This window comes from Pyrus communis, chromosome 14 (genome assembly GCF_963583255.1).
Source record: "Pyrus communis chromosome 14, drPyrComm1.1, whole genome shotgun sequence".
Lineage (NCBI taxonomy): Eukaryota > Viridiplantae > Streptophyta > Magnoliopsida > Rosales > Rosaceae > Pyrus > Pyrus communis.
This window is the reverse complement of record NC_084816.1, coordinates 18,172,836-18,194,687: the sequence shown is the minus strand read 5'-3', so window position 1 is coordinate 18,194,687 and position 21,852 is coordinate 18,172,836. Positions and strand designations below refer to the sequence as shown.

At 35.8% G+C, this 21,852-nt stretch overlaps 3 protein-coding genes across 4 annotated transcripts; all 3 read left to right on the top strand.

Annotated features, from left to right (window-relative positions):
• The first annotated feature begins 3,524 nt into the window (after nucleotides 1–3,524).
• Nucleotides 3,525–5,005, top strand: LOC137716215 (protein S40-7-like). 2 transcript variants are annotated; one of them, XM_068455634.1, is made up of 3 exons: nucleotides 3,525–3,610; nucleotides 3,739–3,802; nucleotides 4,010–5,005. In XM_068455634.1, the coding sequence occupies exon 3, from the start codon at nucleotides 4,031–4,033 to the stop codon at nucleotides 4,652–4,654; it is 624 nt and encodes a 207-aa protein (XP_068311735.1). In that variant the 5' UTR covers nucleotides 3,525–3,610; nucleotides 3,739–3,802; nucleotides 4,010–4,030; the 3' UTR covers nucleotides 4,655–5,005. The 2 variants fall into 2 exon arrangements, with proteins under 2 accessions (XP_068311735.1, XP_068311736.1); XM_068455635.1 differs by having other exon boundaries at nucleotides 3,527–3,610; nucleotides 4,014–5,005.
• A 5,344-nt stretch (nucleotides 5,006–10,349) lies between these two features.
• LOC137715333 (probable beta-1,3-galactosyltransferase 2) lies at nucleotides 10,350–15,572 on the top strand. Its single transcript, XM_068454623.1, has 11 exons — nucleotides 10,350–10,917; nucleotides 11,768–11,861; nucleotides 11,945–12,006; nucleotides 12,083–12,294; nucleotides 12,387–12,450; nucleotides 13,044–13,116; nucleotides 13,288–13,408; nucleotides 13,645–13,732; nucleotides 13,815–13,940; nucleotides 14,030–14,139; nucleotides 15,043–15,572. The coding sequence occupies exons 1-11, from the start codon at nucleotides 10,805–10,807 to the stop codon at nucleotides 15,189–15,191; spliced, it is 1,212 nt and encodes a 403-aa protein (XP_068310724.1). The 5' UTR covers nucleotides 10,350–10,804; the 3' UTR covers nucleotides 15,192–15,572.
• Nucleotides 15,573–17,183: 1,611 nt separating this feature from the next.
• On the top strand, nucleotides 17,184–18,611 carry LOC137714149 (CASP-like protein 2D1). The gene is made up of 3 exons (XM_068453427.1): nucleotides 17,184–17,420; nucleotides 17,618–17,729; nucleotides 18,240–18,611. Exons 1-3 carry the CDS (start codon nucleotides 17,281–17,283, stop codon nucleotides 18,501–18,503), a joined length of 516 nt encoding a protein of 171 aa, XP_068309528.1. The 5' UTR covers nucleotides 17,184–17,280; the 3' UTR covers nucleotides 18,504–18,611.
• Nucleotides 18,612–21,852: the final 3,241 nt, after the last annotated feature.

Below are 21,852 nucleotides of genomic sequence, written 5' to 3'. Positions count from 1 at the left end.
GGTACATTTGAGAACAAAAGTATCGACTTTTGGTACGTTTAGATTTCAAATGTACCGAGAAACCAAATGTACCAAAAATTCAAATGTACCATAAAACCAAATGTACCCATTGTTATGTAACCCTTTTGGTACGTTTTGATTTCAAATGTACCAAAAAATCAGATCCACTATAAAATTAAATGTGTCCATATTATAGGTAACTAGACATAGCTATATAATCAAACAAATCTTTATTATGTATTGGTCTTCTAAATAATAAAATCTGACAATTTTATTATACATATTCTACTATATTCACAAAAAAAAAAAAAAAAAAAAAAAAAGTAAAATTATGACAAACAATAAAAAAAATGCATAGAGATGGATAATAAATGCATAAATATAGGGATAAGAGGAAAAGAAAGAAAAAAAAAACGAAATTTCCAGGAAAAGCTGTGAAAAACTAAAATTCTAAACAAAATTGAGCTTATGTGAAAAACTGAAATTAATAACCAAAATTTTAGGAAAATGTTTGATCAAATTTTCAAAAGGAGTGTTTGTTTAATCTAAAAAATTAAAAAACGAGGCGCCTATATCAAAACACCCCTTAAGAAAAACTAATGAAAAGAATTTCAAAATTTTGAATTTTCACCAAAAGTCATCTTATAATTTTAATTAAGGGGAGTTTTAACAAAAAGCTCACAGTACTGTTCACTTTAACGAAAAACCACATTTTTACACTAAAAAGTCAATCCTAGTGCTATTCCTTTTACCCTTTATTTTGTCCTTATCATTAAAACTCAAAATTTTCAAGCTCTTTTCATTAGTTTTCTTTTTATTTAATGATAAGGACAATAAAAATAAAAAAAAAATAAAAAAATAGTAGTCTTCAAGCGCGTGGAAGAAGCATTTATCCTTGGCTCTCCTTGCTCTCGTTCCGCCGTTCGTCTGTCCCATCTCCTCCCGTTGCTCTCTTGCTCCAGTTGTCCTTCAGAAGAATCAGAACAAGATAGCTGAACATGTGAAGGGGGATCATGAACCACAAATCATCGAAGCGTCCCAGTATTGTTAAATTCAAAGAAGTCAGTGAGCATAACAATCCTAGATATATAAATGAAGAAGAAAGCTTGCTGTACGATGGTGTATATAATCCATCCCTAAAGTATTAAAGCTCTGTCAATAAAAGTGGCAAGAAAGACTTTAGAGGTTCCAAATGCTTGTAGGCTTCTCGTTTGAAAGCAGCAACATGAATCTCTAATCATTTGGAAGCAGCAAAGAAGGACTTTAGAGGTCCCAATTGTGATTTTATAAACTCAAACATGAGTAATTAAAGTGTACACACAAATCATATATGTGAACTGATCTTGTTATGCTAACAAAACAAACAAGTGCTAAGAACATATGAGATTGGAATTATTTGGGTTCAGTTTCAGAAATAGTGTAGTGCTCGTGTTGAATTTTAGAAATAGTTGTAGTACTTGTGTTTAGTTTCAAAAATAATTCGTGTTTAATTTTCTGAAATAGTGTAGTACCGTTCAGTTTAAAAAAAAAAGTATATGTGATAGACGCGCAGGTACCCGCACGTCAAGTTTTTATTACTTTTTCTATTTTATTTTTATTATATTAAACTTTTGTCATTTTCATTAAAGTTTAAGCCTTTTTCATTAAATAAAGTTATTAGATGATTTTTTTCGTTAAAATTTTTCATTAAAGTTTAAGTCTTTTTCACTTAATAAAGTTATAGGATACTTTTTTAAGAAAACTAATGAAAATGACTTGAAAACTTTGAGTTTTAACGATAAAGACAAAATAAAAGGTAAAGTGAATAGTACCATGATTGACTTTTTAGTGTAAAAATGTGATTTTTCGTTAAAGTGAACTGTACCAGGAGCTTTTCGTTAAAGTTCCCTAATTTTTTTGTTAAAATAAACTTTACTCAAGTCTTTATCCTTAAAGCTCTCTTTTAATTATTATCTTTTGTTTTGAAAATACTTATCACAATTATGAAAAGTAAATTTGTAATTAATAATAGTTTAAATTTAACATATTGTCACATCCCCGTCCGGGGCGGATCACTTCCAGGGCCCGCTCCACTACCGTAGCACGATATTGTCCGCTTTGGGTTTACCATTCCCTCACGGTTTTGTTTTTGGGAACTTACGAGCAACTTCACAGTGGGTCACCCATCATGGGATTGCTCTAGCCCCCTTCTCGCTTAACTTCGGAGTTCCTACAGAACCCGAAGTGTCACATCCCGGCCCCGGGCGGGACCACTTCCCGGGGCCACTCCACCACCGTAGCACGATATTGTCCGCTTTGGGCCCCGACCACGCCCTCACGGTTTTGTTTTTGGGAACTCACGAGCAACTTCCCAGTGGGTTACCCATCATGGGATTGCTCTAGCCCCCTTCTCGCTTAACTTCGGAGTTCCTAAGGAACCCGAAGCCAGGGAGCTCCCAAAAGGCCTTGTGCTAGGTAAGGATGGGAATATACATTTAAGGATCACTCCCCTGGGCGATGTGGGATGTCACACGAAGCCAGTGAGCTCCCAAAATGCCTCGTGCTAGGTAAGGATGAGAATATACATATAAGGATCACACCCCTGGGGGATGTGGGATGTCATACATATCGTGTAGGAAACAAAATTTTAAAAAGATGAACGTGCCACATTTAGCCTTCAAATTTAAATTTTATGTTTAAAATTTGACATGTTCTTTGGAGATGAACTTAGTTGTTTGCTTCTTTTTCTCCAAATAATAAATAAATAGCATCACCCGGGAAGATCCCTCCTGCCCAAATTATATTCACCATGGAAGGCTACATTGTAGCAAAGTCCCTAATCTATACCACTAAGTTTAATCTTTTCGTTAACTTCGTCAATTTTCATATTAAGTTAAGCTTGGGGGTTAAAATAGGAATTTCATTCACAAAATAAGAATTTTTTTTAAAGAGAAAGACTTGGTTCCTGAAGAAAAACTCCCCCTTAAAGTATCTCGTGACTTATTCACAGAACTTTATGCTTATGATTGAAACTCTTTAAGAATTGACTAAATGATCTTAGTTTTAAAGGGTTTTTTGCCGAGATGATCTTTACATAATGATTTATAACATGAACAATTATGATCATAAACACAAAATTTTGTGAATACTGCCACAAAGTCAACTCATCTTTAACCTTAAGGAGCCAAGTAGTTCTCTTTTTAAAATAAATTAGTTTTGTTTTTGTGTGAAAAAGAGCACTATAGCCTTAAATTTGACGGAAAAGAAGGATTTGATGAAATGACCATTCATGCAAAGCATATTTAAGTTGGAGGATGAGAAAAACTAATATAAGAGCGACAAACACTAAATATTAAGTAAAGTTCAAAGACCTTTGCTACCACACACACCCTTAACGAGGAATATATTTTTTTTTTGTATTTATTTTCCTTTCTTCTTGAATTCAAAGTCAAAAGTTCTTGGGAACCAAAAGTAAATTCATGGAAAACCATCAACTGGGAGTCCTAGAAAAGGTCTGTCTTATTCATGCCACTTTTTCACCGCCCTTTTGCACCTGTGGGCCTGTGGCTGCTGCTTCACTTCTCCATAAATTCTACCCCTTCCAAGTGGGACTCTTTCAATCATCCCTCGGGTAAGATTCTTGTCAAAACCATTTTCTTCCTTGAGCTTTTCATTTTTCTGGGGAAAGAAAAGAAAAGAAAAGAAAATCATCTTCAGAAACTCTCTCTTTAACTTGATGTTTGCTTTCCCATGTTGCAGAGATACCCCTTTGATTGGAATCTTGGGAAAGTTGTGGTGCCTGGCGGTTCTCAATCATAGAAAGGTAGATTCTTATTTCCCTCAACTGAGACACATTTTTAAACCCTCTGAAGTAATCTTTGAGGATCTCTCTACATAATCTTCTTCTGAACCCGAGTTCGAATCTCCCTCTCCATAGTTTTGACTAGATTCAAATATCGCTCGCAGAAAAAGTAATCTCTGTGTTTCCAAGTTTTATTCATTTTTTTGGTATTTCAATTTCTGTGGATAGGTAGGCAGGGAATAATAAGCAATGGACAATAGGTATGGCCTATTAAGGCAGGGCAGTGGAGTTTGGAGGGCCTTGAGAGATGGAGACTTTGAGGAAGAAGATGTTTGGGAGGTTCTAAAAGATAGGAACAATAGTAAAGACATGGCTACTGGATCCAAAAGTTCCAATGTTTCTGTAGCAAGGCACCTCCCAACTGCTGCAAGAATGATTCCAAAACCCAGCAGCCACAATTACGCCAGTGGCAGCAGCTGCAGCAGCAGCAATACTACCAATCATGAAGCCAAAATTGTGCAGCAATCAGCACCTGTCAACATTCCTGATTGGTCCAAGTTGTACGGTCAGAAACCAAACAAGGCCTCCAAGAATGTTTCTTGGCGAAAATATGAGGGCGGTGACGATGATGATGAAGGCAGGGATGATGGCGGCAGAGATAGCAGTGATGATTATGAGGTGGTGGAGGAGGAGGAGGAGGAGGAGTATGATCCAAAGGAACCCCCTCATGAGTTTTTTGCTAGGAGGCTTGCAAGGAGTCAGATTTCTTCTTTTTCTGTTTGTGAAGGTGCAGGGAGGACCCTCAAAGGGAGGGATCTCAGCAAAGTGAGGAATGCTGTTTTATCAAAAACTGGATTTCTTGAGTCACTATGATATTTTGTAGGCCTTCTTCTCTCATCCAATGCAAATTACGAAGGTCATGTTATCATTTTCGTGTCATTGTATAGGGGTTTTTTTGTCAGATAATTTCATGTAGTTCATGTTTTATGGGAGCAAGAAATCCAATTTAAGTTTGTAGAATTGTCACGGAATTCATCTCCCCTTTCCCATGTTATAATTTTCATGTCATTGTATAGGGTTTTTTTTTTTGTCAGATAATTTCATGTAGTTCATGTTTTAGGGGAGCAAAAAATCCAATTTAAGTTTGTAGAATTGTCACGGAATTCATCTCCCCTTTCCCCATGAATTTAATTGCACATAATTCCCATTTTTCATAGGCTTTGACCATCATAATATGACGTTTACTTATTCGATATATGTATGAATAGCGTCTCGTTTGTATTCCCTCATTTATAGGCGGTTATTACTTGTGTATGAGTCATCATTGTAAGATGTCTACTCAGACTCTATTAGGAAATCTCGATTGGGCCAAAAGAAGACTATCATTGAATAACAATATAAAATTGTGGTCAAAACACCATAAGCACAGCACCAGGTAGATAAAGAAATTACATGATATTACCAATTTACGTGTGTTCTGATTGAATAAAAATTGGATCATTGAAAGAGTTTCATTAATTTACCAACAAATCATGAGATCACTATGTCAGAATTAAAATGATTATCCTGAGTATTATATCATAATGCTACTAACATTATCTTGTAAACTCTTTAGTTTCTCGTTCTCCCTTTATGAATGTGGTCAAAACTGGCTCAAATTATATAAACATTTTCGTGGTTTGGCCCCATCTCATCTTTATTTAAGTAATAAGGTTAGATTTTTCCAAAAAAAAAAAAAAAAAAGTAATAAGGTTAGGTGGGCAAAGACGTATTAGAATACTCCTTGTACACTGGCCACACTCAAAAATGATTTCTCTTACTCCATAATTGCAACTTAAAATTTTCTCTTACTCCATAATTGCATGACATCAACATCAACCCTCTATTTAGTGATAAAAAAGCTTAATTGGATTATTAGTTCCTGTGATAATAGGATAGTTGGAACATAGTTTATGTAGTAAAAAAATTACGACCCCTATGGTGAAACCTGTTATGATTTAGGTCTAAAATTAAAAGTTTTGCTAACTCTTCGTTAATTGTTGGCACGGGAACAACACATGTGAGGTTAACTTTATATTTTTAGCCTCATGTGTGAGACTTGCATGCTAACAATTAACGGAGAGTTGACGAAATTTTAATTTTGGGCCCAAATCCTAACTGACTTCACCACACAAGTTTAAACCTAATTTTTTTACTACATAAGTTATCTTTTGACTACTCTATCACCACGAATACTATTAATCTAATTAAGCCCTAAAAGAATTAATGTGCTGTCTTAGCACAGTAAATCCATTCTGTAATCTCTCCAAAGCAAGTTGCCTTCTACCCTTTTAATGCATCCAAAAATTGTTACTCTATGTCCATGGCTCCTAAAGTATATGGAGGAAGGACCTCACCACATATAAATCTGAGAATTGAAAGAGACCTGTTACCAAATTCATGGTATTAATTATTTAATTTAATCTAATTCTTTATGTTTCTTTTTGTTTTATTTCTTAAAAAATGAATAAAAATGGTGCAATCTCTGACTGGTTAAGCTAGAAAACAAGTTTCAATGAGCTTTTTTAATCTCTCTGCTCTTAACGTTAGTCTTGTTTTTTAACTGTTTAACCATCGTACCTCTTTTTGGCATTTGGCCTAAGACCAAGAGTTACATTTTGTCTCCTAAATTTAAAATCTCCACTCTTATTATATAAGCATGCCAACTGGTCACTTATTCTTAGTTTATTGGGCAATGAGTGATTGCACTTTATTGATCAAAAATATATTGCCTTCATTCTTTACAATATGGCAAATTCTGATGAGTAAATCACGATCATCTCAAGGGTAGATTAGAAATGTTATGATCAATCGTACACCCGAGCGAGAATTGATTTTGTGTGTTCATATTTGTCATTTTCCCAACACATCCTAGCGTTATTCTTTTTATTATTATAATTCAGCAATTGTGCAACACATCCTATCATTATACATTTTTTGAAACTCAACTTAAGTCTTACTTAATCATCTTAAATTCAACTCTTGTCTCACTCCCAATTTTGCAAAAATAGTTAATAAGTTTGTCAAAACGTTTAGGTAGCACAAATGAGACCCATTGTTGTTGATTTGTGTCATATAAGTGCCATATGGTTAAACAATTAGTAAAAATAAGAATTTTCATTCAAAATTTTCATTTCAAAATAAGAAAAATGAAATTCCACAACATTTTTTAGGGACACATTCAAAAGGTTCAATTAGCGCCACCAAACTTGTAACGGATTTGTTATAAGAGTTTTGATAATAAGAGGGGAAGTGAGACGAGTTGAGTTTCAGATAATTAAACAAATTTTAAGTTTCAATAAATTAAATGAGACTTGAATTGAGTTTTAAAGAATGTTTAGGTAAACCTTTTGAAACTCCTATGTTATAATTTAGAACAACAGTAATTGAGATTACTTATTTTACTTTAAATAACAGCTCTACGGATGTCTGGGAGAGGAAAATAAGAATAATCATTTTGGACTCAACCCTAAATATTTGAGAGAAATAAACAAATAACGAAATAAATAAAGCTTTACAGGTCACTTGGAGAACAATATTTATAATATTTCATAGGACATTACATAAAAACAAACTTAGCAGCCTTATATGGACTAGCAATAGGACTCTATCACATTCACATGCATGGCTCTAATGTTTAGTGCGATCTTCCCCCCTTTAATCCTCTTTAATCTATTACTTGTTGCCTGCACTTTACAGCACTGGTCTGTCGACATATTTGCTTATGTAAGGATAGGAAAATTAACTTTCTTTTCTTAGTTCAAATCTTTGCTGATAATGTATTTTCAAAAACAATCGTTCATGCACATATAAAAAAACGGAATCAGAAATTTGCTACTGTAACAGTATGATTGACATACTTTTGGAATTAAAATATTAAAATATTGACAAATGTGTGCCCTTTTACTTTTTGTAATTTATTATTGCATTCGTCAAACAACTTGACCACTTTGGTTTAAAAAGATCAAAAGAAACGTAAGAAACATTGGGGCTGTATTGCATATTCACAAAAGATTAATGAATGACTATTTCAATGTCCTTATATGTTGCGGCTTTGTCACGATAGATACACGCGTACAATGAAATTATTATACGATTCATATAAATTGATAATTATGAATCAACAGAATAAACAATCTTCGCCTTTTTATATGTATCAACATCAAGAGTTTGAAACATGAAGAAAACAAGATATTGCATCAGCCTTACTAAGCTTTTCTTCATTGGAAAAATTCTAATTTCTTGAGTGCCAAACTTCTCATTCCTTCATCATTTGTTTCCATCTCTTTTTCTTCAACTATTTAAAAATGCTTGTATCATTCTCACAAACTTCTCAACTTCTTTATTTGCTGCTCACTACAGCTACACACGCGTGTAGCACAAAAATGATCCGAACCGGCTTAGGCCGGATCCATTGACGTAACGGTTTAACCAGAACTATGGGGCTGGACCTTGTCTTGGGCTAGATGGACGGACAGGTGGGCAGATGTACTCATGAATGGAACTATGAAAGCTAACAGCATGCTTACGGTGCAAGGCAGCAGCTGCGGCAGCTTTATGGCTTGTTTACTTAGTAGCGGTGGGGTGGCCGCCTACGAGCTCAGCTCACACATGGCCCGGCACAAGGCTGGCGCGGTGGTTGGCAGGGCGGCATGCATGGGCTCAAAGACTGAGAGCGGAGGCCTCACAATTTATAAGTACATGGCATACTCTGCCTACTTTGTCACTGAGTTTTGTGTGGTTCCTTTTGTTTCCCTGTCACCTAACCTGAGGGTGAGGGTGCATATCGTAGACCACTGAAATAAGAAGGAAAAAACATGGGTAAGAAGGGTTGTGTTTGTAATGAAATGAATGGTTGTGAAATGTGACTGGTCAATCTAAACACAAAATGGATAATAATGTTAGAATAGGAATGTAAATATTGTAATTAATTCTATCGAGATTTCTTTTTATAATAAGTTTTCTGTATTAATTGTGACTAGGGTCGTAAAACTATTCACATTTCCTTCAAGTGATGAGAAGAATAATAGTGCAGCATTCATGAATTCTAAGTTGGCATCACGAGCCTAGGTTAGAAATCAAAACGACAAAAAAAAAAAAAAAAAAAAAAAAAGAAGAAAAGAAAAAAAAAAAAAAGAGAGAAAAACAACTGTTGTCGTCGCTTACCGATGCTGCCACACATGAAGAAGAAGCCATTGTTCAATTGGCTTTTTTAATTGTGAAAAGAATAAAATTGAAGCATTCATGAATTTTAAATAATCACTATCTACTAGATAATTAGCGTGTGACATACTTTGATCGATATAGTCTCGAAGATTAGATGGACCGATGCCTAACTCAAGTACGCTCCAATCTTCCATACTCGACTCCCAAGTTTGTAGTCATTCTCATCGACCTATATCTCATCACTTCAATTTGGCTAATCTTTTGCAGAGATAATCCATCCTCAACGCTTATCATATCGCAATAGCGTTGCAATTACCAAATGAGAAGAATGGAAAGGGCAAAATAGGAATGTAGAAATAGAAGGTACGTAGCTTTCTATGAACTTGTCTTTGTCTTAGAGACATGCATCCAGGATTAGGACTTATGATTTATGAATGTAAACAAAAGTTCGAGGTTCCGATTAATCATTACGACCCTAAAACGAAGGTTACAACCCTACACAAACGCACTCGCATAGTTGCAGGTACTGGCAATTCATTTGTTGGGGTCTGTTGATCTGTACAATCCATTATTTGAACCATGATGTTCTTTACACGTCCTCCACGTGTGCGTGCCACCTTCTGGTGTGTAATGGTAGTTGGGTTTTAGAACGTGAGATTATTTCGTATGCAATTAAATTTTAGTCTCATTAGTGTTATTATTTAGTAATTATTTGTTACGAGTTTAAAAAGTATGCTATTTGTTTAGACATTGTCACGTATGATGACATAAAATAATTTACAACACAGTTTTAACCCAATTCAAATTTTGTTTCCATTGCTATGTGTACTGTGCCGACCTTTTCTTATATATGTTTTCTTAAGGTTTACGCAATGTTCTTGTGATGTCAGGAAGTCCGAGGCTTAGACAATGACCAATTTAATTGACCTGAAAAGTTTACTATTGCTAGTGTGCTTTAATGAGTAGCTTCATTGAAAATTTATTTCTGTTTCGTGTTATCGACATATTAATAATATTAATCACCTACTTATTAAGAATAAACTTTTTTTTTTCTTTTCTCTATCATCACATGACATATTACGCAAGTCTTCTTCCTAATTGACTTATCACATAAACTAAGAGTAAAGATCTTTCCTACCAAAACGCTAACACAATTGAAAGAAATTTTCATAGGGTCTCAACAGGGCTCTAAAGAATAAAATCCCCTTCTCCCTTTCTCCAAGAATAAATGCAGCCATCTCGAACCCTAGCCAAGCGAGACAGAGAAAAATATTGTACTCACTCGGTTTCATATAAGTTTTTCTCGTCATTGGCAAACTTACTAATGTTCTGCTCATGCACATAGACGTAGACTCATAGACCTTCTGTATCAGGCCAAAAAATGACTCAAGACTCTGAGTCTCAAATGGAATTGGTCTGCCATATTTTGAGGCAGAAATGCTTCCGGAGATCATTGGGTAGGTAAGAAGTCGTATCAAAGTATGGAAAACCAAGCGGACAACTTGGGACATAAAATTGAATATGAAAGGTGTGTTAAGGTCAGTTACGTAATTTTGAGTCGGAAAACGCCATGGTTGTTGGGTCCTTTCTCCCACCTCCACCTTCTCTATAACTGCAATTTACAAACATAACACCCAGAAACCCACCGACAAAACCAGAACCTCCATTGTTTGAGCACTCGGAGGAGCCACTTGGGTGTTCCTGTTTTTTAAGGAACGTGGATTTCTGGATCTGAATTTTGGGTCAAACGAGTGCGTTGACTTCATTGACTTGGGATTGGTAAATGATTTAGCTTGATTGGTCGGATTTGAGAGAAGAATGTCTTGGAAGAGCAGAGAAGGAGAGGCATCGAAGAGTGCTTTTGTGTCTCGGAAATGGACCCTTTTGTTTTGCATTGGTTGCTTTTGTGCTGGGATGCTCTTCTCTGATAGGTAAATAATTTAAATTTCCACATATTTAAAGCTTCGATTATTCTTTGAAATCCCAGAGAAAATGATTGGTTTGGTGAAGTGGGTAGCTCTCTTCCCCCCTTAAATTTGCTCAAAGATTTGGGATTTGGGATTATTTTTGTAATCTGGATGTGGGGTTTGGTGGGTTTTGAATTTGATGAGTGATGATGGATTTTTGAGCGTTTTCTGGGTTTTTGTAATTAATGCATCATTGCTGTATTTTTTTAATTGTTTAGTTAGTATCTTCAAAGTGGAGATTAATGATGATGACAGACTCGTTTAAAATTTGATAGTGTTATTAACTGCTTCCTGGTTGAGTTCCCTTATCTTTTTGGCAGAATTGGTAAGTTTGTTGTGTCCCTTACAATGATGAGATTGGGATAGATCTGAATTTCATATAACAGATCCAATGCTTCAATTCAGACATCATTCTAGTAATCAGGTTTTGTCTTAATTGTTTTGTTCAAGAGATTAATCTGTTGTCCCTTCCTCCTTAAGTACTACGACATCACCTATTGCACCGCCCGCCCTCCTTCCCTAGTCCTTTTCTTTCCCTCCCTTTGCTTCTCATTGCCGGAAAACGTACTGATGGGGCGAGTCCTACATGAATTCTAAATTAGGATTGGTTTTTAACGTCGTTTATCTGCTTACTCTTCATATTCTGATTACTAAAATGTGCATACATTCCCATCAAAACATGTTATTACTTTGAACTTTACCAGAAGTGAATATGGCACGTTTATGCTAGAGTTTTTTTTTTTTTTTTTTTTTTTTTTTTTAAATTCCACGCATGTGGTATACTGATAAAAAAATAAATGAATTCTGCTAACAGAATGTGGTCAGTGCCTGAAATTGAAGACATATCGAGTACAACAAGGGTTGACGATGAAACACCGAAATTAGGTTCTGGTTGTGATCCAACAATCGTAAGTACATTTTATCTAAACAGCCGGTTCTTTACCTTTTTGTTATTTGTTTATTCATCTTTACTTTTCTTTTTGTTTAAAAGGATGTAGAAAATGAACCAAAGGATGTTTACGGGGAAGTTTCAAAGACTCATCGTGCTATACAGTAAGCCATGCTGGAGCTCATCTCATTTTGTTGAAGTTGACTCGATGTTCTGTCTGATGACTTGTAAAATTTGCAGCATGCTGGATAAAAAAATTTCAAATTTGGAGATGGAATTAGCTGCTGCAAGGGCTGCGCAGGAATCTATTCTAAGTGGTTCACCAGTTGCAGAAAATTTAAAAATTCCTGAGACAAGAAAGAAAAGAAAATATTTGATGGTTGTAGGAATAAATACTGCTTTTAGCAGTCGAAAGCGCAGGGATTCAGTCCGTTCTACTTGGATGCCTCAAGGTTTTTTTTATCTATAACCTGCTTTCTTTATATTTTCTAACTATATGTGAATGCCTCTGACATTTCCTTTCTACTTTGTCTTTACTATATAGCCGATAAAAGAAAGAAGCTTGAGGAAGAAAAGGGCATTGTAGTTCGCTTTGTAATAGGTCACAGGTGGGTATTTGAGCTCAAATTTATTGGTTTTACTTTTGATTTGGTGTTTTGAGTTTTTACTGATATGAATTTCATGAAAGTGTCAGTCTTTCAGTAGAATATCCTGGAATTTGATTCTATCCCATTGGGATCTTTATCATGGGATAAACAACAATCTACTTGGAGCACCTTTTATTAGAAACATTTTGGAAATTATTTTGATAGAGTTCAATAGTTTTTGTTCTCTGATTGTTTGGTGTCTTAGAATTGTGAATTTATTTTCCCCTCCCCTCCACCACCTGCATTATAATCCTACTCTCCATCATGTAAAGCAATAGTAATGCCAGACTACTGTCAGCTCCAATGTTTCTGTTATAGGTCTTTGTATGCATACGTACGCATTTTATTTTGACTTCTGCATTTCTTAAACAAATAAAAACCTACATTTATTCTGTCTTTCAAAGTTAATGTTGTTCACATGATTTGCCCTCAATTGTCTACGTTTTATTTTATCATACATAGTCACCTCAACGTTGAAATATTTTCCTTTTCTTAAACAAATAAAAACCTTTAACAAATAGAGCCTGATTTGTTTTTCTTTTATCGATTGCTAGTGCTACATCAGGTGGTATCCTTGATAGAGCTATTGAAGCAGAGGAGAATAGGCATGGTGACATTATGCGGCTGGTAAAGCCTTTGTCTTTTCAGCTAGTTCAGTTAATCTTTTTCATCTGGCAGAGGAACGCATATATTTGATGAAAAAGCTAATCGATTTTGTCTTCATATGAGGTATCTTCATAATGTGTTGGTCTGAGAAAAAGCTAATCGATTTTATCTTCATAAATTTGATGAAAGCAGGATCATGTTGAGGGCTACCTTGAATTGTCAGCGAAGACAAAAATATTTTTTGCCACTGCTGTTGCTTCATGGGATGCAGATTTCTATGTTAAAGTTGACGATGATGTACACGTAAATATAGGTATATAATCATCAGGCTTCTCTGTTCAAAATATGTCTTTTCAATGTTTACAAACTGGAAATGGGCTATTCTAGAACTCATCTGAAATGGCGAAATCAGTCCTGTTTAAGGAGTCACTTGTGTCCGGCATTTTTACTGGCACATTCTGATCTCCAGCTAGTGTGTAATAATTTTTGCTGTTATCATTCTCCCTTTTTTCTCTCAATCTTGATTTCATTCATCATATATAATTACAGGAACACTTGGAGCAACTTTAGCTAGGCATCGACCAAAGCCGAGGGTGTATATTGGTTGCATGAAATCTGGTCCCGTCCTTGCTCAAAAGTGAGCTGTGCACGCTTAATTTATTTCTTCCAGCTGGACATTTTTGGCAATCTCTCCCTTACCTTATTTTTTTTATTGACAGGGGAGTAAGGTATCATGAGCCCGAGTATTGGAAATTTGGTGAGGAAGGGAACAAGTATTTCCGTCATGCCACAGGCCAGCTCTATGCTATCTCAAAAGACTTGGCTACTTACATATCAATCAACCAGTATGTTTCTGTATTCTATATGGTAGAAGTCCTGCTGCTCAAATTATGTCTACCCTTTACTTATTTCTAATGTTATGCTAATCATCTAGGCATGTGCTACACAAGTATGTGAATGAGGATGTTTCTTTGGGATCGTGGTTCATTGGATTGGATGTCGAGCAGGTTGATGACCGGAGATTATGTTGTGGAACACCACCTGGTAATCTCATATCCATCTGTTTTTTCCCCCCTTTTCTTTTTAACTTGCTTGGTCTTAATGAGGTTCCAATGGCAATAGTTTTGGAGACAAAAAGTTCGGGTGCCAAACATCTGCTTTATATAGGCTGTTACATGTTCCATAGCTCCAACATTGTGTTTCTGTTACTTAAGAGTGGCAATAGATGACCAAGATATTCTTTGCTTTATATGGTCGTGTTTATTTTTGTCACCTATAGTAAACAAGTTGAATTATTTATTTTGGTTACACATTTTTAACTATGTAGCACACCGGGAACGGGCATAGTTTGGTGCTCGTGACATAAACTGGGTTACATACTATCAGGCGTAGCTGTGTATGCCCCCATGGGGAGTTATCAGTCATTTTATTGTTCATTGAAATGTCAGATTAACTTTAACTTCCAGAGCATTTAGAATTGTTTCATGGTTTGATTACTGCCTCTTAATTGCTACACTTAATGTTTAGCTGATACCAGTTGCAATACACACCTGATCATGGTGACGAGCAGCTCATCTAAGATATCATGAGATCTTAGTTTGGATCCTGAGATTGTTTGAGCATTTCTTACCATGAGAGTTCACTTATATTTATGATGTATATTCTCATATGACTTACGTCTAAGACTTCAAGGTCAGGGTTGATGATGCACGAAATAACGTGGGTGAGAGATGCCTGTGTTAATTCCTGTGGTGCTATTTCAATGTTACTCGTGTGGTTCAGTGTGTTTTGTGTGGGTTTACGCATTCATGCGTGATAACTTTTCATGTCCAGAATTACAAAGAAAACAAAATTGGAAGAAAGGTTAATGGTAGTTCAAGCCAGGAGTAAATATTATCATGACATAGCGCATAGTTACAAGTTTAATGCTGTTAATTGTTACCACAGATTGTGAGTGGAAGGCTCAGGCAGGCAACGTCTGTGTTGCTTCATTTGATTGGAGTTGCAGTGGGATTTGCAAGTCTTCGGAGAGGATCAAGGAGGTCCACAGGCGCTGTGGAGAAGGTGAGAATGCTTTGTGGAATGCAGCTTTCTAATTGACAAAAAGTTCTTCCAAACTCGGGAGGAACATGTAAATGGCGTGAGCTTGTATCATAAAAATCCACACAGAGAAATTTTTTTCAACACGACGATAGTAGCTGTCCTATTTCCTGGATTCTGCTCCATTTTAGACGAGGAGTGAGATACCCAATATCGAAACTTGAAAGAGGTGATAGATTGTCGTTAAAATCATTCTTTGATTGCTTCCGGGAACATTTGTATTGTAAGTCTTCCAATGTTAATGAAGTTCCAGAATAAGTGCCTGTTGGAATTTTTTCCATCTTTTTTTCATGTTGTAGAAGAAATGTTTACGATCTTTTTCCTTGGTGATGAAGCTTCAATGTGGCATCTCTGACCACTGACTAGTTGAGGGCCGGTTTGGTATTGCTATGATTTGAAAAAAAACTGTTTTTGCTGTGCTGTGAGAATAAGCAGCTGTGAAATAAAGTAGCAGAGTGTTTGGTAAACTTTTTTGTAAAAGTGCTTTTGAAAAGAAAAAAAAAAAAAAAAAAAAAAGCAGTATTATAGTGTTTGAGAAACTTTTATGTAAAACAGATGTGAAAAAAAACTGGTTTTTCAAAGTTGGGTTTTGCAGCTTTGTGTTTTTGGTTTTTTTTTCCACCTAAAATTGTGAAAAAAAAGTTGAAGTATGTTTACCAAACATAAAAAAGCTTCTAGCTTTTTTTTTATAGTAATTTTTTTTAGAATCACCTCAGTACCAAACTAGGCTTAGTTGATGCGCTCATATGCAATTACATTCTGTACCAAATGCAACTCACCATATTTATATCCCATCCACTCCCCAGACTGCAGTGAATTTGAGTAGGTGAACCAAGTGAATAAAGTGACGCATATTAACTTATTAAGTGACAAAACTCAACCATATTGGTCAGAGAAATTTTCCAAAAGAAAAAAAATGTAGGAGAAGTCAATAAGTTATTATTAATTGAAATTTTCATGAAATAAGTTTACTGTTTTCGTAGTGTTTTTGGCCACTAATACAAGACTATGTAACCTTGTATAAATCACTTGGAACGCTACAGTGATTGTGAACACGTTGCATATAAGTTCTTTTCACCATCACTTGGAGCATTCTTGGTGGGAAATCATGTTTTCCACTACAAAAGATAGTTAATAGAAAAAGGAAAAGAAGCAGAGAAGAGTTTAAAGATCAAACATGTCATGGTGAGATCATGTTTAGGGTGGATTTGTAGTTGTTGAAATGTCAAAAACAACGTTTTGTATCTATTTCTCTACTCACATAAACTATATACGATAAGATAGTAATACTCCATTACAAGGAAAGATGATGATCAAAATTGTTCTGCTGTCCACTTATAATTAGGGTTAACATTTTCTTGAAAAGCACAGCCAAATCTACTTTTAATCCGCCACGCCATCTGTTCTAGATATTCATCATAACGTCATGACATGATTTGCTGCGGCTGCACTGAAAAAGCAATGCCCCACTATCTTTCCTCTCTCCACTAACAAGGACACCATCCGCACCGAAAATTTGGAGCATTAGTTCCTAAAATTTGATTCAATTGGAGTTCTAGCTTTATCAAAAATAAAAAATAAAAAGTTAGTGAACGTTGGTCTTTGAAATTGTTATAACATGGAATATTAGTTGTTTTGAGTGATTATTAGAACTTCCATTTTCTATTTGAAACCTTTCAGTTTGGACGAAAGTTTTAACAACATTACTTAAAAGAATCCCTGCTTCATATTATAACAAGTTCATAAATGAATAGTCTCATATCTTTAATTCAAGAACTAAAGCTCTAATTTGTCACCCAAACATTTTATTTATTTATTTATTTAATTAATAAATAAAAAAATCATAATAACAAGACCAATAAATCCACATTGATGATTTTTCCAAAACAAAGGGAAAGTAAAGTAATGGTACATTAGTCATATCTAACTTCTTCCTTAAATGTTTTGTTTTTATTACCACATTACCATTTTAGTCTTAGTCTCACCAACATCTTCATCTCACTCTCCCACACACTCGTATAATATAAGACCAGCCAAGCCTGCCAGGGGTTTCATGTTGCTGCTGCTCTTGCATTACCTGCAAACATGTTGCTGAAGCTCATAGACTCCTCCCTCAGGATCTCTGTAATTCCTCTCAGTATTGCAACCATTTGGCTCACTGTCACCAACCACCAAGACAACCCCAGCTATGGCAACCTAAAATTCTCCAATTTCACAGGCCTCAAGTAACAACTCCATTCATTTACTTGGATAATTACTGTTTCTGTTTTTTGATACAAGCGATACTGAAATCCGGGGATTCAAACTTAGGACTTCGGGTGCATGAGTGAATGTTCTTAAACAACTAAGCTGGAAGCTCGTTGCGTTGATGTTTATATTTTTAAGTTATTGATTGACGTTTGAAGTGTCTTTGTTTCTGCAGGTACATCGTTTTCATCAGTACCATTTCTGGTGTGTATGCTTTTCTTGCAGCTTTGTCCTCATGGATCAGATGCTTTGCGACTAAAGCTTGGCTTTTCTTTGTCTCTGACCAGGTTCATTTTCTTTTTTCCTTTTGGCCCCATTCAATTTCTTTTCTTTTTCATTTGGCTTTTAGACAAAAAATAGGAGGTGTGTTTGACAATTGACAAACATGCATAGATAAAACCGGTTGCAAACGTTCAAGGAAAATAGAACTGGATAGACACTAAACAAACAAGTAACCCTAGTTTAGTGCCTTTTGTTGTCTGTTTAAAAGTTTTTATTTGTGCTCATTTCTCTTGAAAGTTTTGGGAAAAGAAAAATAGATACACACACAATAGAGTTCTTTAAAGATAAATTTGTGCTTGTTTCTTTTTGTTGTCTTGCTTTGTGTTGAAGGCATAATCATAATGTTTTAGCCCACTAATTAAGCACAATATTGGTTCTATATTTGATAAATGTATAATCTTTAGTTTTATTTTGAAATGCTAATAACAAGCTCACACGTCTCAAATTTAACCAAAAATGTCTCATCGATCATTTTGTGTAATATATTTCTTTCTTGTTTCAAATTTTGGGTGCAGATTGTAGCTTATCTAATGGTCACATCTGGGGCAGCGGTGATGGAGATAGTGTCTTTAGCTTACAAAGGGGACAGGACAGTCTCTTGGAGTGAAGCCTGCACTTCCTATGGGAAATTCTGCAGCAGAATGAAGGTGGCATTGGTTCTCCATGCCCTGGCTCTTTGCTGCTTTCTTGTATTGGCTGTGATCTCAGCTTATAGAGTGTTTAGCATGTTTGAGCCGCCTTCTATTTCTGAGAAGGAGGTGGAAGAAGAGAGGATTTAGATTCGAATCATTAGATGGGTTTTCTTTAAGTGATTTTTGTTAATTAATTTAGAGGTCTCTTGTGGTATACATATGTGACAACACGTTCTTAATTTTAAGTTTTATAAAATTTAAAATAGTGATTTTACGAAAATGCCCTTAGAGGTGAGGTTGTTTGACTTTCGTTGACCGTTCGAAGTCACAATTAATGTTTCCGAATAGATCTTGAAGCTACGAATGCATAGGCGAAAGCTGTTTGCGAGTTCGAATTATAATGGTATAGTTACGGACGTTTGAAATTATTTACTCAAATTTTAGTTTATAAACTAATTAAACTCCCACCATGTGGGAATTGTAACCAATCAAATTAAATAGAGGGGGAGAGAGAGAGCCAATCAGGTGAAGAGAGAGTGTAGCCCTTTTCTTCCCATCTACCCATTCGCGTGACCTCCCATTTTCCGTTGCCAATTCCAGCCAACTCCGGTGGAATTTTTCGACGCCGCCACCACCACCCTCTTGAAGCTCTCACTCCCCTCTACAAAACTCAACCAACAACCACCTTGATTAACCAATGGTGCTCCGGCTACCCTTTTCATTTTTTCGGTGAATTGGCAAAGCGATGGCCTACACCACCAATTGGATTTTGTAGTCCATCATCTCAGGAGTAAATCCCGACCAACCTTGACCCCGTTGGACCACCGTAGGCAACGAATCGACGCTAGGAAGCTTTGGGCACCCACCGGCTTTATTGGCGAAATTGATCATCTTCCGTCCACTTTTGGATTTCGTGGCAGGTATAAAACTTGTTCCTCTGGTTGAGCTCTATCTTCCTGTAAATTTTGGCAGAATTTGGAGTTAGTCGAAAAAGTGGGTTTCCAATCACCGGAAACCGGCGCGTGGGTCAAGACCTGACCTGCCCATCGTAGGTTAATTTGGATAGCCTCATTCCATATTTGACACCTGATTGACAAAATTTCATTGTTTGAGTATAATTTCGTTAAGGCCTGCCACTCAAATATTATAACAATCGACAATCTGACCATTGGATCATCACTAAACTTTACTATACTATAGTACGTAATATTTAAGGATCATAGGAACTTATGGATCAGGAATCCGAAGTACGAAGCTTCCTGAATTGGATTTGTAAGTTCGTAAAATAAAACGTGGACTGCCATTTGAATTGTGTTTGGCTGAGATCCGACCATTGGATCGTTTCGAAACTTTAGGATGTTGTTCTAGGAGTTTATTGAAACTCTTGGGAAGTTATGGATTAGAAATCCGAGGTGTGGACCTTTTGAATCGAGTTACGTAAGATTGTGGACCCTACCGTAGACCTTTGACTAACGGTTGACTTTTGGTCAATAGGTTTCAAATCATTCTAGAAGGTCCTTGGGGATGTGTTTTATGTAAGTTGCGTGTTCTATCGGTAAGAATTTTGAGACATGATTTGATAATTGTTCTAAGCGCCGATCGTTCATGACGTCTCGATATTTGTGCTAGGGAGTTATAGCGCGGACCTCAGGTGAGTGGGTATTTTCCTTCTTATATATGTGTGTGTGTGTGTGTGTGTGTGTGTGTGTGTGTGTGTGTGTGTGTGTGTGTGTGCATGATTGATAGTTTTCACAAATGCTTTTGAATTGATTCATGCACTTCAGGCCATGATTAAATTATGTTATGAGAAATGTTGCACTATTGTGAAATACCAAGATGATCCTAAGGGATGCGCAGGTAAGTTCAATAAGTTTATTATGTTGATTGGAATTATTTCATCATTATGGCATACTCATATTCATATAGTTCGCTCATTATTGCTGCACCGGTGTTAGTGCTCGCCCCAGACCAAGGCCAATCCTTCACGTGATGTTCACCTCGCACTCCATGCTCACCTTGGATCCAAGTAGGTGCTAGTCCTATCGTACATGTCACATTAGGCGACTTCGACTAGTAGGTGACACGCATAGCGCTAGTCTTCACATGATCGTAGAACTAGAGCGTATATTATTACACTTAGTCCTGTCGTACAGGTCACATTAGGTGACTCTGACTGCGTGCTAATATAGATTGTTGAGCACATGATTTTATTCATATTGCCGTTGAGATATTTTATTGTGGCATATTTTTGGATTTATTGTCGGCATGCATTTGATTTCATACTTATATTTAGTATGATTTTTGGGAAACTATACTTGTTTTACGACGAGGGGTTACAATGTTTTCAGAAAGGTTTTTATAAAACTTTATTTTTAGGCCCACTCACCCTTATTTTTCGCCTCTCCAGGTTTTAGCAGCTGAACTATCTTATCAACAAGGATTCTTGGCAAATCTCAGTACCTTTAAGGTATAATCCTTATTCTATCTTACTATACTTTACTTATACTCTGACATCACGTGTGAAATGTGTTCATTCCTACTCACAGTGCACTCTTGTATTTAGGCACTTTTAGTTTTAAATTTATTCACATTTTCCACATTACTACACTTTATGGCTTCGTCACCTTCCAGGTGTCGGCCAGCACAACTCGATTCAAAGTCCTAGTGGACATTCCGGGTCGATGTGTCACATATGATTCGACTTTTAATTAAACATGTATTTGATAATTGGATTGTGAAAAACACACTTGGAGGTTATATGCTTGGTGAAATGCTAATTGTTGTATGTTCAATCCAAGCTATTTCTCGGGAAAATTTTATTCAACTTGGTGATCACTTAGTTGTTGTTATGAATCAAACAAGTTGATGATTAATCATGAGGGTATTATTGGTTACAATAACTATAGATTTGTTCGATATATATAGATGACTAATTGGTCTCCAAGTTATATCAATTTTTATAGACATGATCTTTATATGAAGATAAAGAGAATGAATAACTTATATTATGAAGTTTGTACGATGAAATAATGTCACATCGTCATGTCAGGATGAATGATTCTTTACATGTAAGGAACCAAGTATTTTTGTTAAGGTATGTTTGGTGAGGGATTTCCAAGTCCCAAAAGACTAAGGCCAACTTCGTAAAGAATAGACCATAAAAAAATTAGCAACAGAGGATTAGAAATGCTCTTCACGAGTATTACAAAGACATGTGAGATAGATTAATAAATAACACCTTCCAGGTAGGAATTTGCAAATCCCTCTCAATTACCTTTGTAATACTCATAAAAGACATTTCTAATCCTCTTTATCTAACATTTTAGTCCATTCCTTATTAATTTGGTCTCAATTCCTTAATATAGTGTTTGGATGAGGAAATTTAGAATTACTAAGGAAGGGATAAAGTTTTTTTTTTCTTTTTCTTCTTTTGTTTTTTGGGTTGCAGCCTTACAGCAAGGGGTTTTTTTTTTTTGGGGGGGGGGGGGGGGGGGGG

What these genes read in the sequence shown, in the direction of transcription:
- LOC137714149 (XM_068453427.1), top strand. Translation starts at nt 17,281, where the DNA reads ATGTTGCTGAAGCTCATAGACTCCTCCCTCAGGATCTCTGTAATTCCT. An exon ending in TCCAATTTCACAGGCCTCAA is followed by an intron (nt 17,421 to 17,617) that starts GTAACAACTCCA and finishes TTGTTTCTGCAG; the next exon opens with GTACATCGTTTTCATCAGTA. An exon ending in TTTTCTTTGTCTCTGACCAG is followed by an intron (nt 17,730 to 18,239) that starts GTTCATTTTCTT and finishes TTTTGGGTGCAG; the next exon opens with ATTGTAGCTTATCTAATGGT.
- LOC137715333 (XM_068454623.1), top strand. Translation starts at nt 10,805, where the DNA reads ATGTCTTGGAAGAGCAGAGAAGGAGAGGCATCGAAGAGTGCTTTTGTG. An exon ending in AAGACTCATCGTGCTATACA is followed by an intron (nt 12,007 to 12,082) that starts GTAAGCCATGCT and finishes TAAAATTTGCAG; the next exon opens with CATGCTGGATAAAAAAATTT. An exon ending in ATGTTGTGGAACACCACCTG is followed by an intron (nt 14,140 to 15,042) that starts GTAATCTCATAT and finishes TTGTTACCACAG; the next exon opens with ATTGTGAGTGGAAGGCTCAG.
- LOC137716215 (XM_068455634.1), top strand. Translation starts at nt 4,031, where the DNA reads ATGGACAATAGGTATGGCCTATTAAGGCAGGGCAGTGGAGTTTGGAGG.